Genomic DNA, 16,548 nt, shown 5'->3' on the forward strand with positions numbered 1-16,548 from the left:
TACAGTACGCTGTACTGTAGTAGAAGTTTCTGACTATAAACTGTGCACTGTAAGTAATACTGTACGAAGGATCTGTGAGGTCAACTGACAAAGGAATATTTAAAATGGCTGCTACTGAAGGCTGTCGTATTGTTAAGAGAATTTGCGATGAAAGCTTTAACCTTTTCAAATGGCTACATGAAGCAGATATTGGGGTGTATAAGGAGTCACAATATCACCTAGAGCAAACTGAAACGTTGAAGCAGAAATTAGATTCGATCAAAGCTTTATTTCGAAGTTTGCGCCTAGTCTATGAAGACTGCAATAGGAATGGAAAAATCGATGATCAAGAGGTACACAAGCGGCATGATGAAGTACTATACATGTCTAAATGATAAAATATTTCGCCTTTCTATACCTTCAAGGTTTAATCTCCAGATTTTTCATTCATTCAGATTAAGGAATTATTATTTAGTGACAACAACGAGGCCAAATCAACACAACGTGACAGCGATAAAGATGGATTGACAATGGAACGTCAGGAGCTAGAGGAGGTATTACTGTACTCTATGTAATGCCATGTTTTGGATACTTACATTCTACTTGCAATGTCATAATTTTTATAGCAATGACGGCAGTTTAGAACATTTTTACTACATGATGTATCTTAATATCCTAAAGTAAAATATAATAACTTATGCGTTGACGATTACGTGTTGCTTGAAATTATTACAATTACAACGTCGTTTCACTAGGCAGCCCTCGCAGTGACATTGAATGGATTGTTACATGAATAATAATGATACATAATATACGTAATGCGATTGTATCCTAGCGTAATAAGCATAGATACGAAACAGTTTTTCGTTTACGCGATTATAAATCTGTTGCGTCAGTATAGTTAGAGAACAAATGTCACATACAGTAAAATATCGATGTTCATGTATATAAGTGGCTTGCAGATTAGTAATCGCAGATTCCAAGGACGATATGAGCAGTAAAGCGTATAAGATATCGTATAGACTGCAGTATTCTCATGTAGATCGTAATCGTTAAGCATAGATTGTACTGCACACTACGGTATTATTACAGTTAGTATTTTACCACGGCATAGACGGTGCAGTATAATAGGAAGATATCATTAACAGAAATGCGCAAATGAAATCGAAATCGTGATGGTGTAGTACATTAAATTTCGTAATCCACGAGTAGTATAGTATTTGCTTTTGTCATGTATCTTCCAGTATCTTCCTGTTACCTTAATGCATTTATTATAGTTGACACTCTGTCATACATCTTGGTATTTATGTAAACTCATTAACAAATTCTACTTTTTTGCAGCGAATAAAGGAAAAGAATCAGCAATTGAAGATTGTAATAGATCAATTAAGGGAAACAGTATGGCAGATCAATGCCTTTACGACCTAACTGTAACGTTATATGTTTTCACATTCTTAGAAAGTATTATTATAATTATTGCCCATTCTTGATTAGATTGCTGTACTTTACCAGATTTTTTTTGCGATTGAAGATGCGAATAGTACGGCGGACATGTGCGAAGTTTGTATATTTCATTATAATGAAAATTATGTTTGACACGACAACTGATACATAAATAAGTAGCATAAATTGAAGTTAACTAATATCCATGATTCTATCGCATAGCTGTTATGAATTACTGAGCTACATATTTAAAATTGTATCATATTTAAGTTGTAATGCTTAAAGTTTTAAATTTCATCAATTGTATAAATTACTGTTTCATATAGCTTGCAAGAACAAAATACTGTATACGTTCTTGTAGTTTGGGTGTAACATTTTAATATTATATTTAATATTTTATGTAGCTCTAACGGTAGAGAAAGTATTAATTATTATATGTATGGAAGCACGATATGTTTTATAAAAGTATTCAACATCTAACAAACTTTCAACTGCACATTCGTACAAAAATATTTTCATCATATACGTGATGATGGCTTACTTGATTTTTGAAGCAAAATATCTATTCAAGTTAGTGTTACTTCAATTCCTTGTTAAAATTTTTGCATGTTCGACTCTCGTATAGACTAATAACAGCAATAGTAACATGTTTATATTTCATACAAGTACCTGCAATGTTATCATCCTATCGCATAGCGATTTCTTATGCAGTAAAAGTTGCAATGATTAATGGCTACTTATACATCATCCCAAATTCTGCATTTATTTTATTACAAGTTATTACAAATACATACTATTGATACTGTCAAAATAAAGGCAACTTAGCAAGCATTGTCATAATATTGTTAATTTAAAATCAGGTATAAAAACATTATAAGATTCGATCAAAGTTCAGATCATACGGATATTTACAGCATTAACATTATTTAATTATTTTAGGATTAATTTCATAAAAGATGGCACTTAATAGCATATATCTATTAGTTATTTAATAATCTATAATACAATGGCATTTTGTATCACGAATTAAATGCATTAATATTAAGCTAACAGAGCGCAAGGACACTTACTGCAGACCGTGAGTTATGTTGAATAAAACACTATGCAAATAGACTATTAAATTTAAGTAGAAATTCAAATAGGATTTCAATAGGACAGTATATAAGACTAAACTCACTTAAGGCATAAATAGCAAATTTAAGATGATTATGTCTGCTTGCAGTTTTCAGGACCAGTAAATACAGGCTACAATTACTGTCTATATACGCTAGTGTATCTACGAGAGCACATTATAATCAACGTTTCAGATACTAAATAAATAGCGTGCATTAACTACCTTGGGTAATACCTATCTGTCGGCAATTACACTTGCAGTAACGTAGCAAACTAATGTAATGCTAAGACTTGGTATAGTTTTGGGAACCCGCTAAAATTCAAAAGTGCAATAGGTAATAAAGAGATATTGTTTAGTTTTCCAGGGATTTGAGGTATTTCCTAACGCTGAATAATTTCTTTTTAAGAATCTTAAAACTTTCGTTATTACAATCACAGTTCTTTAAGAGTAAATCGATGGAGTCATTGTCGTTAACTGTCTGATTAGTAAAAAAATCGAATAACGCTTCTTTTAAATTGCTGTTCTTGGCATTCTGTTGTTCCAGATTTTCTGTTGTACTGTCCATTTCTGACCGAATTCTAGCCATCTCCTTCATTAATACACAACAAGATTGACTGTATTCTTCCACTTGATAAGTTAGTTGTTTCTTGATATTTAATGTGTCATTAAGTCTTCCCTTTAAATCTTCAGTCTCTTCTTTTAAATTTTCGATTTCTAATTGCCAGTCATTTGTTGTTACTTTGATATTATTTAATTTTGATGCATTTTGTGATAATAAATCAGTTAAGTGATCGTTTTTCTGTTTTAGTTCTCTTTGCGATATTGTAACATCTTCAAGTTCGGTCCTTAATTTCTTGACTTCATCATTGCGCTCCTTCAGTAAATTATCCGATTCGCGCAAGGCATTTTCCAGGTTTATTACAGTCTTGTGCAATAACGAGTCGAGAGGTACGTCTTCGTCATCAGTTATTTCGTTGATTTCACTGTTAGACATACTGCTGTGAAGTGGCTAAATTAATATCATCAGCATTACTAGTCATTCATGTTATAGTTATGTTATCTACTTTAGCTCAATACGGATGACGGACTAAGTAAACTGTGGTTGTAGATTGGATTTTATGCGATTAATTTTCTTTAATTCGATCCTCTCTCTATCATTGATAATTCGTATAGCCAAGTTGTCAGGATTTCTGGGATACAAAGGTGTATTTAAAGAAGACGTCCTACTATTTTTAACTGTTGTTACAGAAATTGCCCAATTTTATTTTCAATTTTATCTTATTTATTAATTAATTAATTAAAGAACTGTTGCTATAACGATATTCCGTTCCGTTCCGCTTTCTTCTGGAATTAGTATGGGCGTTTCGACGTACAGTACAAACAAAGCTTCATACTGTATCAACCAGTATCAAGTACTGTACTGTAGAGTACTGTACTGTACTGTACAGTACTATCAACTCTGTGGGGTAACAAAATTGGAACGGGTTCAGTACGTAGTACAGTACTGTACTGTACTGTACTGCGACAGCAGCTGCTTAATACAGTATTTTGTATAGTGAAGTGAACGGTTTCAGATGTACTGTACTGTACATTACAGTACAGTACACTACAGTACAGTTGTACTGTACATTATACACTGTACACTGTACAGTACACTGTAAAGCACAGCATACTGTACAGTACAGTGTACAGTACAGTACTGTAGAATGATCGCGAGAACGATTAGCCTCCACATTTTTTTGCAGAGTCTCTACTATTTTAAGAGAAAAAAAGGAAGAGAAAATGTCCCTGATTATACTGCACCATAATTTGATAGGAGGACATAATGCGCCTACAAAGCAGTTTTATGCCCCAGTATTTAAACCCCATACCACGAGGATCTGAGTGTCTGACGGTGACGCCAAAAAGTACAAGAATATACCAAGGAAGTCCTTGATGCTCTTAGCTATACTGACCTTAGTACTGGATAGTAAGTACTATTGTACCAGTGACGCAGAGTGACTGTACTTGGCCAGCGCACTACTACGTGCAGCGTGTTGCAAGCTGTCCTAGTACGCAAGCGTAGCATCAGACTCCCAGACTACAAGACAATCGGAAAAATTGGCTCTTTTATATTGCTCCACGCATGTGACAATCCTTCTTTTCAGCTTCTCTGAGATATCGTTCTTGCGCCATTTTAGAGAAGGTGTATCGTTCTCTTGTAGCTAAGGCCATCCGGCGACGTACACCATTTAAAGTTGTTGTGAAGAAAAGTTAAAGTGTTCATAAAGTACAAATGGCATCAACATCTGAACTAGCGTGTGTATATAGTGCACTTATCTTAAGTGATGATGAGGTCGAGATCACGGTAAGGAATTGGTATTTTTTTTCCTTGTCGACTTTGAATAGCCTTGCAGGGATGTCGATTTATACAGTACAGTGTGGCATACAGTCTGGAATCTTGGATGTGGTAGCTGATTTTGTATTTGAATGTATTGGTATCATTTAGGCGGATAAAATTACAGCATTACTGAAAGCTGCTAAAGTAGACTACGAACCTTACTGGCCTAATCTTTTCGCCAAAGCACTCGCTGGTCGTAATATTAAGGATTTGATTACCAATGTCGGTTCCGGCGCTGCCGCAGCACCCGCTGCCGCTGCAGCTGGAGGTGGCGATGCTACTGATGCTCCTGCAGCAGAGAAGGAAGCTGAGAAGGAAGTAGAAGAAGAAGAATCTGACGATGATATGGGCTTTGGTAAGTTGATAAGACGCTCACGATGGCGTTAATAGGGTTACTTGTAATTGTACAGAATTTTAGACTACGAGTGCAATATTGCTAGGGGTTGTGTAGCAGTGAAAGCTGTGATATGATTACCGCCATACTGTACTATAGTTGATAATACACTGTACCCTAATGTACAGTATAGCGCCGTCAGTAGTCGCAGACTTGCCGAACTATTCAATATGAATAATGTTGATTGATATCCTTATTACTGATAAAATACAGTATGTGAGCATGATATGCAGTACGATTGATTACCCGTACGAATATAGTTAAGGTTAAGATGGACAGTATTTAGTGTCATGAGATTGTTACAATTTCCAAATAGTTACTTTGGTATTAAAACTTACTTTCTTCAATTGTCTTCGATTGATTTAACTAATGTCTTATGCATTTGTGTTTTCAGGTTTATTCGATTAAACATATACCTTAAGCAAGGATGATGTGAGAATCATTTGGCTATCAATAAAGTAAACGACTTTTAAGACAAAATTGGTCTTTGATTCTTTTTGAATATAAAACTCAAAACAATTTCGCAACTTCGATGCAGAATCGCAGTATTATATTGCAGTTATTACTTTATACCTATCTAAGTATCTATACTTTTCGTCGGTGCAGTCTCTACAGTATGTTAACGAAACATAAAATGAAAATAAGAGAAATTTGCGTAATGTATCATTGCATAAGGAAAGCTAGATAATCATCGCCTTTTAATAGTAAACGAGATGATTCAAAGAGCAAAGGATTATATTTTGAGGTACATCCAGCCTCGGATTTCGTAGTACATATTTTACTTTAGTTTATATATAATTTACTGTACAGCACATAGTATTATTTTTATTTCAGTTTTTTGATTGTACAGTATTCGAAAATGCAGTTGTGATTACAGTTATCACACGAATGCTTTATGTACAAGATATAATAACAGTTTTAAATTATTAGATTCTTACGGAAATATTCCAGAGTAATGCAATAGTTCGATTCAAATCCATTGACAAATTATGATTACAGTATATTCTCTTCAACTGAAATATACAGTGGCTTGACACCACGTGAACTTTTAATACTGTATTGTATCATTAGGAGATCAAGAAATGACAAAATTTCCCACATTAATGATTGACAAATTATGATTACAGTATATTATCTTAAATTAAAATATACAGTAGCGTAACAGCACGTAAACTTTATTACCGTACTATAACACCAGAGATCAAGAAATGATAAAATTTCCCGCACCAATGGCATGGGCAGTAATATGGAAAAAACTTTTTAAGATACAATCGTATATACAGTATTTTTTATGGCAATCATTGATTTGTAGTTGTCCAAGTGATTATGTAGTATGATATTTATAATATAGCTAATAAATATAGATATATAGTAAGTTTCGATCTGTTTTACATAACAGTATCGTAGTGAAATAATTTCATTAACACTTACAGTATAATGAATAATACTCTCAAAATACATTCAAACAAATATTTTCAAGTATTGATATCTCCGAGAGCTGAAATATTGTGAAGACGTACCATACCACTTTTACTACCTGATAGCAACCAAGTATGACAGTCGCGATTTGGGTTCCAAGAAACCTGTTAAACGAATCCAATTAAGAATATATAATTATTAGCAATTTTAATGACGTTACGTTTATGCGAAAATGCTCTAGTAGGAAACAAGAGAGTAATCAGTGTGATTTAATTTCTATGGTATCATAAACTGAGATTACCGCTTGAATAGCTTCATGTAAAGGTTTTTGCGAAGACGCTGCTACAGGGTTATATTTAGAAGGTTTTGCTATTGAATAATCGCTTTTTGACCAGGATGTTTTATCCTTAGAAATATAGATTATATTAGTTTAATTTTATTACGTTTCAGTGCGATTCTCTAACGACTTTGTATGATTAATTTTACGGGCTTTAACATACTAAACCATATTCTTTATAAGTTATTATGTAGTCTTGATCATTTGAGACGTTAGATTGGGTATTGTTTTCTATCTTTGATTCATATACGATCTAAGCCAAAATTTGAAAATAACAAATTAACTTTCCGACAAAATGTATTTGGTAGTTTCTTCATAAAATAAGTCAACCACAAACTGACCCAGAAATATTTACTTCTTTGATTGAATTTTGTTGATATCGTTCCGCTAGTCAAAACTTGTGCAGTATTAAAACCGTATAGCTCCCCACACTCACTACCGCTTACGATATTAGTTGACCACTCTGAAAAGCTCTGAGCCTACCAAATGAAGAAGGATTTAATCTTGTTAGTCACCTAACAACTTATGTTGTTATTGAAGTAACATGTTAAGCTATTAATATAACATTTACTAACCAGGGAAGCGCCGCTATGTTTAATCAAATTCACAATTTGGGCGTCATTTCGGCTACTAATGTCTGTATAATTGGCGGTTCCGTATCTATTTTAAATTATAAGAAATGAAACCGTATTCTAAACTTACTTCTTAAAACAAAAATATGAAAGTACCCAGAAGTAGAATCTTCTTCGGTGAGAAAAAGAAAACGTCGATGACGGGGCCAGACAATACTTGTAAACCACCCTTGATAAAAAAATAGATATATTACGAAAGGTATAACAAATAGAGCCTGAGCTGATTTTAAAGGTTATATTGAAACCTTTCTTCCAAGACCGTATCGGCTTATTTAAATCACTAAAGTCCCATACTTTAATGCATCTGTCGTGTCCAGCTATGGTAAGTAAAAAATACGCGTACATAGGATATAGGAGATTCTGTACTATTACATAAGAAATAGTATGTATGAAGATAAATTCATCTTTAAGTACCTGTTGCAAAGTAATCTCCATTCGATGGACACCATGCAATGCTACGGATAACACTGTCATGTCCAGCAATAATGCGAAATGGAAAGTAGTCTATTCAATAATAATAATAATTAGATCCTTAAGGTAAACAAAAAAGGATTAAAATACAAGGCCATCTTATTGCATAATGTACACGTACATCGAGTCATCTGAGATTCATTAAAATGATTACAAAGCAATAGCCGTGATTCCGTCATCAGATCCCATATTGCGATTGTACCTAGGGTTTACATTTATATAGTTTTAATATAACTAAAATTTACGACATATAAAGTTTCAATGAAACTATTCCTATCAAAAATTTTAGTGCGTTAACCATCTGCGAAGCCAGCAGCAAGGAAGCGATGTTGATTGCTTGACATCCATGCCAGGCATATTGCTTGGCCACTATTAGTAATGTCATCGTATTTAGGTATTAAGATGGCATGTGGAATGATATTAAAGATCACTACATTTTGGTTAAAAAAAATATTTAAAAGGGTCAAACATTTTGATGCTTCTGAAACTTTTCTGCTGGTGCGGTATAGACTAACCTTCTTTGGTCTTTTGCTGTTGACGGAGACTTGCGGGCTGAGGTACACTGTATTAGGTACATGAATAATAAAAGTTACGTAAGATTAATGTTATTATCATCGTAATTGATGTATAATACTCGCCTTAATACGCGAACTTTGCCATCCCCACATGCCATTGCTAAAAGTCCAAGTCTGGATGACTAGTTTTTAGTTTACAGTAGTATATTAATTCTTAATACCAAATAATATTAGTTTTTTACAAGTTCAGAATTTAACTTAACTTACTAAATCGGATTTTTCGTAAGTCTGTTGCTGCCAGCACCCCGATGGGCACCATTTCATGTCCCAAATAGGTCCATAGTCGTACGTAATACCGAGGGCTAGATAGGGTACTATTTTGTCTTGCCTGTAAGAGGTGATAGTAAATTACGTGGAGATTTATCAATTGTTAGAGATATGCATATTTTAATGTGGCACAGACCTTTTCTGTAATTTACCACAATTCCAAAGTTGTATAATCCCGCGTGTCGTTTCACATTTGTAAATATTATGAGCCTTACAAGATAAAAACGGTACCACGTTTAAATGAAGCTTAGTTGTACAGACGTGTCGATTAATTTATATCGAAGTATAATATTTACACACATGGGTCTGTGCTTTGTTAGTGCTAATCGCAACGTACTGTTCTGTCAGTTCTGCATCATCTGTTAGAAACAAGGTTATGAGAAGTCCCTTCAAAAAAGGTATTAATTTAATTTAAATCTACATACCCGGAATAGGGCACCAAGCTACTGTCCAAACAGGATCTCCAACAAATAACGCCGCCGAATTTGCTGCATATGCAAAATTAGATAAAACAATTTCATTTAGAATGGAAGTAATCAAAAATTGATTAAAAAAATCTCGACATAATTAGGCATAAGATAAACAATCATCTTAAATTACCATCAGAATATACATATTTTGATTCGAATAATTTCAACTTTGTAAGATCCTCCACACATGACCTTTGGCAATTCAATTTGAAATACGGAGATTCTTTAGTGTCCGGAAGAAAGCCTACAAATTCACTATTTCATCGGATCATAAGTATTGATATATCGGAAGTTAATACGTATCCAGTACAAGTTTAAATTTTATAAATTCAAATATTAGCGGAATCTAACTTTTCAGTAAGAGGTCGAACATGATTTGTAGTAGGTTTCCAGCCAGTAAATGTAATTTGACAATGTGTAGTTTGCCGACTAAAGCAAGAACAGAAGGTATGAGCGGAAGAAAATAAGTGGGTAATAATTACACTTTTTTCCTAACCTCTCTTTGATCCAATTAACGTTATTGTGAATAAAAGCTCTTAGAGGAAGAGATAATTTCATTGCTTGCTTTAATTTTATTTTACTGGTACTCTTTCTCGCACCACTGACCAAGTAACTACTTTTATCACGATCTGAGGCAACATCCATTGCATAATCTGAGTCCTTATGAAATCCCAAATTTTACTGCGATTATTCTTTAAGTTTAGATTTTAAATCTAAGGTTCTTGTTTATGGTGACGATACTATTAACTTGCCTTATGAACAGTTTTAGAGTGATGCTTTAAGCCTGCCTCGGATTTGTATGTCATGTCACATTTATTGCATTGAAATCTGATTAAATCCTATACGATTTAAACATAATAACTAGCTGAGGATAGCGTAATTTTTCATATAATTCACAAAAATGTAGGGCTCATTTGCTTGGTATTAAATATTAAACTATATTCCAGGTTTGATATTTACCGATCCACACTTCTGTAGGTGATATTTAAGCCCAGGAATTGTAGTAAAGACCGCGTTACACTCCTAACATCGATACATTGTGTAAAATTACGCTATCAATATTAATCTAAACTCACCGAAGCAGTTCTAAAATACAAGATTCTTAAATTACAATAATTAAAGCGAACGAGGATTGGAAACCTTATTAAGGCACTTAATAGCACCATTCTTCTTTAAGGCAACGCGAGCAGTCTTTATCGTGTTTTTATTTAATGCTACATCCTATTCCAGAATTAACAACAAGCAGTATTGAAGATTTCATTTTCTGAGATTTCAAAAATATATCGTTCGTTCTCAAAATTTTCTTAAATCGCCATAATTTTGAATTCCGTAAAATTGTAAACATGTTTATAGCCCAATGACCGTAGTGTATTAATGCATAATATGTATACCTTATTGTTTCCACCTAGCTGGGTACTTTCAATTTCCACTTCATCGTCGTCAGCATTAGCTGTTGAAATTATTAATTCCGCGGCCCTAGCACGTTCAAAATTTTTCAAAAGCATAAAATGAATACGTGCAATTTAGACTTATTATTACGAAGTGTGATTACCATCTGATTTAGAATCGGATATTACTACAATGTTATGACGTGTATTTCGACTTGTATACGCATAATATCATCATATATACTATCAATTGATGTCGTATTATTCTTAATTACTTATCTTATAGTGTTATAAATTGATTAGGTGATATACAGTACATCACAAAAATATTGATCATCGTTCAGTAATCTGAATGGAATTGGTATTACACAGTAAATGACATTTATGTAGAATTGCAACGATATTAACATGGCTATTGTTAGGCATAGTTAATATCATCAAGTAGTGATCGTTTACACTACAGCATCAGAAAGACTCGATGGCAGCACTGTAAGACAAGAGTATACAGGTAGATACATTACATGCCTATTTATGTATTAAATGCAAAATTGACTTGCTTTTACTGCATTTTATCAACTCCAAAGGCAATATCATATAAAGCATAAAAATATAACCAATAATTATTTGTAATAAAGCATACCTTACAGCAGACTTTCTCTTTTTATTTCCTATAACAACAGCAGAAGATTCTGCTTCTAAATCTTCTAGTCCGGTTGAGGACTGAAACATTTGCATATTTAAAGAGTTAACGAGAGATTAAGATTAAATGGTAAAATTGACAAATTAATTTGTTAATTTATAAAAACGACAATAAAGGTATTTCGACAAATCCACTGTACCTTATCAGTGCCATGAGAAACCTTCAGATGATACTGTAAACCGGCTTCTGAGGTATAGGTTTTATCACATAGTGTACATGTAATGATAGGTTTCTCCTAAATTAAAAAATTATTTTGTTGTTAATTTTTACGATTTTATATCAAGTATAAAATTGTTATTGAGAGCTGATACAGTAATGTAAGTAATGACTTCATACCTGACCACAACGTTGCTGATGATAAATGTATCCACTAACTGTCTTGAAAAGAATAGAACATTTCGGACATTCCAATTTTTTATTTTTTTTTAGTTGATCTTGCAACGATTTTCGATCCAAACTGATACTCTAGTGAATTTAATTATGTCTGCAATTAATAGTTATTCCTTATTGTATTCCGATTAGCTTTATGCTATTCATTCTGACAATCAATTGTAATGAAATTTGCAAATAAGTTATAGAAACTATCAATGGGTTGTATAGCATCTAAATCCGATTTCGTATGTACGTGAGGCACATTCTTAGATTATAATAGCTCAAAATGATTGATATATTCCATACTCTAATGGGTAATGACCTGCCAACGGAAAATAATGTACGCAGCGGTACTATGAAACTTCTCTTAATTTTCTACGTTTGCTGCTAACAGCGATGGAAATTATGTAACACGAAGTAACGTTGAAGTTACGTATAATAACTCGTTATATCTATCATAATTGTAACGTACAATCAATATCTCGTGAACGTTATATAAATCAAGTAGATCTTTCTGAAGTGATTGCCAGTTTGAATACGGAACTGCTGTATGTAGTAATGGAAGTAATCTTATTTAGGAAAATTGTCATGTAATGCTACAGTAAATGAGCACTATATATTAAAACTTAGATGTTACTATCCGTAATATTATTGCATTGAACCAGGATGCATTAATAAAGGGTCAGTATTGCACTTTACAATTGTAAAATGTTAGCCATTAACAATATTCTAATTCTACAAAAAGGAACTAGGGAAAGTGTACAAGCTTATACCATTAAAGTAATATATGTGAGCACATACAGGTATACACGTATATTTCCTAGTACGAATAATTCAATGTAAGAGACTCTGTAGCGCTAAGCTAATGCATTAAACGTCCTGGACATTACCGGCATGATAGAGTTATAAATTATGAATAGTAATGGTAATACCATAGTTTAATTTAGCATTGTATGGCTCGGATTATAAAATTCAGCCTTTAGACTAGATTTTACCGTGTTTTTTTCTTGTTTTCTGAATTAAATTAATAATTTGATGCAAGTGCAAGCCAAGGAGGAAGATAGATCCAGCAGAAGTTTAAAAATTGGAATAACGTTATATCAATGGTAAGATGCATTTTTCATGTACAGCTTATATACTTTAAGTATAGCTCTAAATTACGTATCAGTTGTTCTAGGAATAAAGGGATTGTTTAAAAGTAGCAGATGCTGGTAAGAACATAGCTTAAGACAAATTATAGTCTCTATATTACAGAATAATTATAGGTTCTTTTCAATTTATGCTACAGCATAGAATAGACTATATAGAAATCTATTAATAAGCTAATAAAAGTTCATGCATTCACCAACCTTTGGCTGCCCCGTTTTAAAGTGGAATTGCCAGATGAACTATGATAAATATATGAAGTAGAAGACACAGGTTATTCTTGGGATTAATAACTTATTATAACACGATATCCAGTATTGCATAAAACGGTCATCTTTGAATGAAAAGAATGGAAAGGTTACAGTGTAGTCTACTATTGGTGCTTAGTGGCAGCCGCTGTTTGCAGTTATGATTAAGATCGTTCGATTACGACTTGTACAAGCCTGCATACACGTAAAATATCATATATCATTTTACCTAAGAGAGATTAATTGATTGCAAGATTTCGATAATTTTAGCTATATTGCATTACAGGTCTATGTAATAATTGGCTAGGATGATTGTTTGAGGTACTATCTAAAAGTAAAACCGTCAACTACATGGTGTATCTAACGCGTATAGGATATCTTTATTTGTTAGGCAGTATTTAACAATTAATTATTAAATTCACTTGCAATTTGCAGTGTAAAAGTTGACAAGAGATATTTTACTATACTGTAGATGTCAACGGCGAAGGTAAGAAGACGACTGAAGACGTATGCATACGGTCATATATTATATTATTAAAGTAGTGCTTTAATTAACAGACTAAGTGATAACTGTGCTAGATTTAGTGTTGAATAGGTACTGTAGATTATATCTGGATATTAATGTTGGTGATTGTAGCTAGGTCATATGTGCAAGTCGTGGTGATTGTATCAATAACCAATGTCAATATACTCAGGTATTTTCTACTGTAGGAGCAAGAAGAAAGACCTGTATCTTTGTCGATATACAGTTAACAGTATTCTATCCGTCTAATGATGATTGGCCTTCTTGTTGAAAATATAATTGTCCTTGAGAAGGATGTTCTACGAGTATTTCGTCGTCTAAATCTAGTACCTTCATTACATTGTGCAATAACACCATACGTATTATCATTTACCATCCTCATGCGATTGGAATTTTAGCACCTTGTATTGCCAAACACTGTCTCAAATTTGAGCCATGGCGTTCGTCTATATAAGTTACAGTGTCTGGCATACGTGCACAATCATGCATTCTAATCTTAGGCTTTCGAAAATTTGAAATGGATCCATTCTTTCATAACAGCAACATTATACGTAGTTATATGCATTTCTGAATGGAACAAGAATATTGGGGGAGTACAGTACGTATTTACTAGACGTCTATCGTCCAGTCTACTGTCGACGTGCTGACTATATCGAAGATCGACTTGAATACGTTAAGTTGCGATCGATGCAATTTCTGAAGCTTTGATAACAAGATGTGCAACTAACCAAGTTATTTTCTTTGCTGGAATTGGACGTGAGCTTTTATGGCTTCCAGCAGAGGAGATCCCATGAATTGGAGATGAAGCTTGAATCTTGTCTGTTATAGTCTGTTCATTCTTACCAACGTCCTTCTTCAACAAAGCTGATCGTCGCGGCATCCTTGAGCTCAATTTGATACCAAATTTGCAAGTTGAAGACGTTGATGCTCCTGAAAGCTAGTCTACAGTGTCTATTAGCTCTACGATAGTCCTAGTTGATCCTAGAAATGTTGATAGTAACGCACCATGATAGACAACCAAAAAGGGGATTCGGCTGACAATGTTGATATCAAGTTGAACTGGAAAAAGCGATGAATCAAAAAAAAAAAAAAAAAATAGAAATTACAGTCTGTACAGTACTCAGTGTATTGTGATGATTATTATTATTATTATCATACCTTATGTACAACAGTCTGTACGTCCGCGTCGAAAGGCTTTGTTGAGCTCTAGTGATAAGTGTGTGCTGTACTACAGTGTACAGCGTACAGTACAAATCTCGTGTTGACAGTACTGTACACTGTACTATAGAGATCCAAGAAACTGGACACAAACAGAAGCAAGCTGTTTCCATAGTGTTTCGTAGCATGGACAGAGTGCTTGACAGACACTGTCCTGTACAGGATCGTTCTTGCTGATCAACTTGAACCTTGTACAATGTACTGTAGACTACAGTCTATTACACAGTGGCAAGGATACAAAGTACTGTGAAATGCGATCTACAGTACAGTATTGTCATTGTGATCGACGTGCAATTGTGCCTAAATCTAGAGGCTAAATCTGATGGGTGTTTTCAAATTTTGATACTTATAAGGGACTAGTGAACATCAACTAGGATCATTTGTAAGTATCAGGTTGAACAGGAAAAAGCGATGAATCCCAAAAAAATAAAATAAATTACAGTCTGTACAGTACTCAGTGTATTGTGAATTTGTGATGATTATTATTATTATTATTATTCTATCTTATGTACAGCAGTCTGTACGTCCGCGTCGAAAGGCTTTGTTGAGCTCTAGTGATAGCTGTGCTGTACAGTACTACAGTGTATAGTGCACAGTACAAATCTCGTGCTGACAGTACTGTACACTGTACTACAGAGATCCAAGAAACTGGATGTCAGAAGCAAGCTGTTTCCATAGTGTTTCGTCGCATGGACAGAGTGCTTGACAGACACTATCCTGTACAGGATCGTTCTTCCTGATCAACTTGAACCTTGTACAATGTACTGTAGACTACAGTCTATTACACTGTGGCAAGGATAAAAAGTACTGTAAAATGCGATCAACGTTATCGTGTTTACTTACTGTACTCTACAGTACACTACTGCATTGTCATTGATATCAGTGATCGATGTGTAATTGTGCATGAATCTGATGGGTGTTTTCAAATTTTGACACTTATAAGGGACTAGTCAACATCAACTAGGATCATTTGCAAAGTTATGTGGCACCAATCTCGTCTAAAAATCACTGCAACTTTTAATATCAGCTGAGTTGTATTACGTGACCTGCCTACCGGCTGACGTGGTCAGTAGCATCAGCTGCATGAAATACGGTACCGAGTCTCGTCCATACACTACACACACCCGCGAGTCGACTGGGAGTGGTACCTCCGGTACTGTACTGTACCATATGCTTTCGTTTGAAAGTTATTGACATTGAGTTAACAAATGGAGCGGTTGAAGTCTGTCGTGCACCATGTACTCTGTACAGTTATGGCTTAGGTACTTTCAGTTACTTCCTATATTCACCAAAGTATCTCCTGTATAGTGTATAACCGAGCTTTTTTTCTTACAAGTCTTTGGTCAAACGATGGTCATACATTGTCCACGGCATTTTTTTGCACTGTGCAAACTTTCCATGTGTAGTACTGTACAGTATAAATAAATAAATAAATAATAATTATTATTAGAATCAGCCAATTTGCTCTTGCT

The 16,548-nt window shown here is 33.9% G+C and overlaps 5 protein-coding genes across 5 annotated transcripts; 2 read left to right on the forward strand and 3 right to left on the reverse strand.

The window, feature by feature from the left end:
* Positions 1-104: 104 nt before the first annotated feature.
* TRIADDRAFT_58394 (uncharacterized protein) lies at positions 105-2,152 on the forward strand (the record flags this gene model as incomplete). Its single annotated transcript, XM_002114151.1, has 4 exons — positions 105-332; positions 435-533; positions 1,321-1,377; positions 2,048-2,152. The coding sequence occupies 4 exons, from the start codon at positions 105-107 to the stop codon at positions 2,150-2,152; spliced, it is 489 nt and encodes a 162-aa protein (XP_002114187.1).
* A 736-nt stretch (positions 2,153-2,888) lies between these two features.
* TRIADDRAFT_58395 (uncharacterized protein) lies at positions 2,889-3,530 on the reverse strand (the record flags this gene model as incomplete). The annotated part of the gene is made up of 1 exon (XM_002114468.1): positions 2,889-3,530. One exon carries the CDS (start codon positions 3,528-3,530, stop codon positions 2,889-2,891), a length of 642 nt encoding a protein of 213 aa, XP_002114504.1.
* Positions 3,531-4,676: 1,146 nt separating this feature from the next.
* TRIADDRAFT_63121 (expressed hypothetical protein) lies at positions 4,677-5,784 on the forward strand. The gene is made up of 3 exons (XM_002114152.1): positions 4,677-4,883; positions 5,025-5,271; positions 5,705-5,784. Exons 1-3 carry the CDS (start codon positions 4,812-4,814, stop codon positions 5,716-5,718), a joined length of 333 nt encoding a protein of 110 aa, XP_002114188.1. The 5' UTR covers positions 4,677-4,811; the 3' UTR covers positions 5,719-5,784.
* An 850-nt stretch (positions 5,785-6,634) lies between these two features.
* TRIADDRAFT_58397 (uncharacterized protein) lies at positions 6,635-10,126 on the reverse strand (the record flags this gene model as incomplete). The annotated part of the gene is made up of 17 exons (XM_002114469.1): positions 6,635-6,661; positions 6,831-6,893; positions 7,031-7,135; positions 7,408-7,545; positions 7,642-7,703; positions 7,769-7,867; positions 8,113-8,202; positions 8,291-8,371; positions 8,468-8,599; positions 8,685-8,731; positions 8,763-8,866; positions 8,952-9,072; positions 9,148-9,221; positions 9,312-9,370; positions 9,437-9,499; positions 9,612-9,736; positions 9,978-10,126. The coding sequence occupies 17 exons, from the start codon at positions 10,124-10,126 to the stop codon at positions 6,635-6,637; spliced, it is 1,539 nt and encodes a 512-aa protein (XP_002114505.1).
* A 471-nt stretch (positions 10,127-10,597) lies between these two features.
* Positions 10,598-14,738, reverse strand: TRIADDRAFT_58398 (uncharacterized protein; the record flags this gene model as incomplete). Its single annotated transcript, XM_002114470.1, has 8 exons — positions 10,598-10,702; positions 10,873-10,957; positions 11,510-11,589; positions 11,709-11,804; positions 11,906-12,034; positions 12,937-12,955; positions 13,291-13,329; positions 14,587-14,738. The coding sequence occupies 8 exons, from the start codon at positions 14,736-14,738 to the stop codon at positions 10,598-10,600; spliced, it is 705 nt and encodes a 234-aa protein (XP_002114506.1).
* Positions 14,739-16,548: the final 1,810 nt, after the last annotated feature.

Source organism: Trichoplax adhaerens, genomic scaffold (genome assembly GCF_000150275.1).
Source record: "Trichoplax adhaerens TRIADscaffold_7 genomic scaffold, whole genome shotgun sequence".
In the NCBI taxonomy this organism is placed as follows: Eukaryota; Metazoa; Placozoa; class Uniplacotomia; order Trichoplacea; family Trichoplacidae; genus Trichoplax; species Trichoplax adhaerens.

Excerpts from the sequence above, each read along its gene's own strand:
- TRIADDRAFT_63121 (XM_002114152.1), top strand. The coding sequence starts at position 4,812 with ATGGCATCAACATCTGAACTAGCGTGTGTATATAGTGCACTTATCTTA. Across the intron at positions 4,884-5,024 it reads ATGATGAGGTCGAGATCACG|GCGGATAAAATTACAGCATT; the intron begins GTAAGGAATTGG and ends GGTATCATTTAG.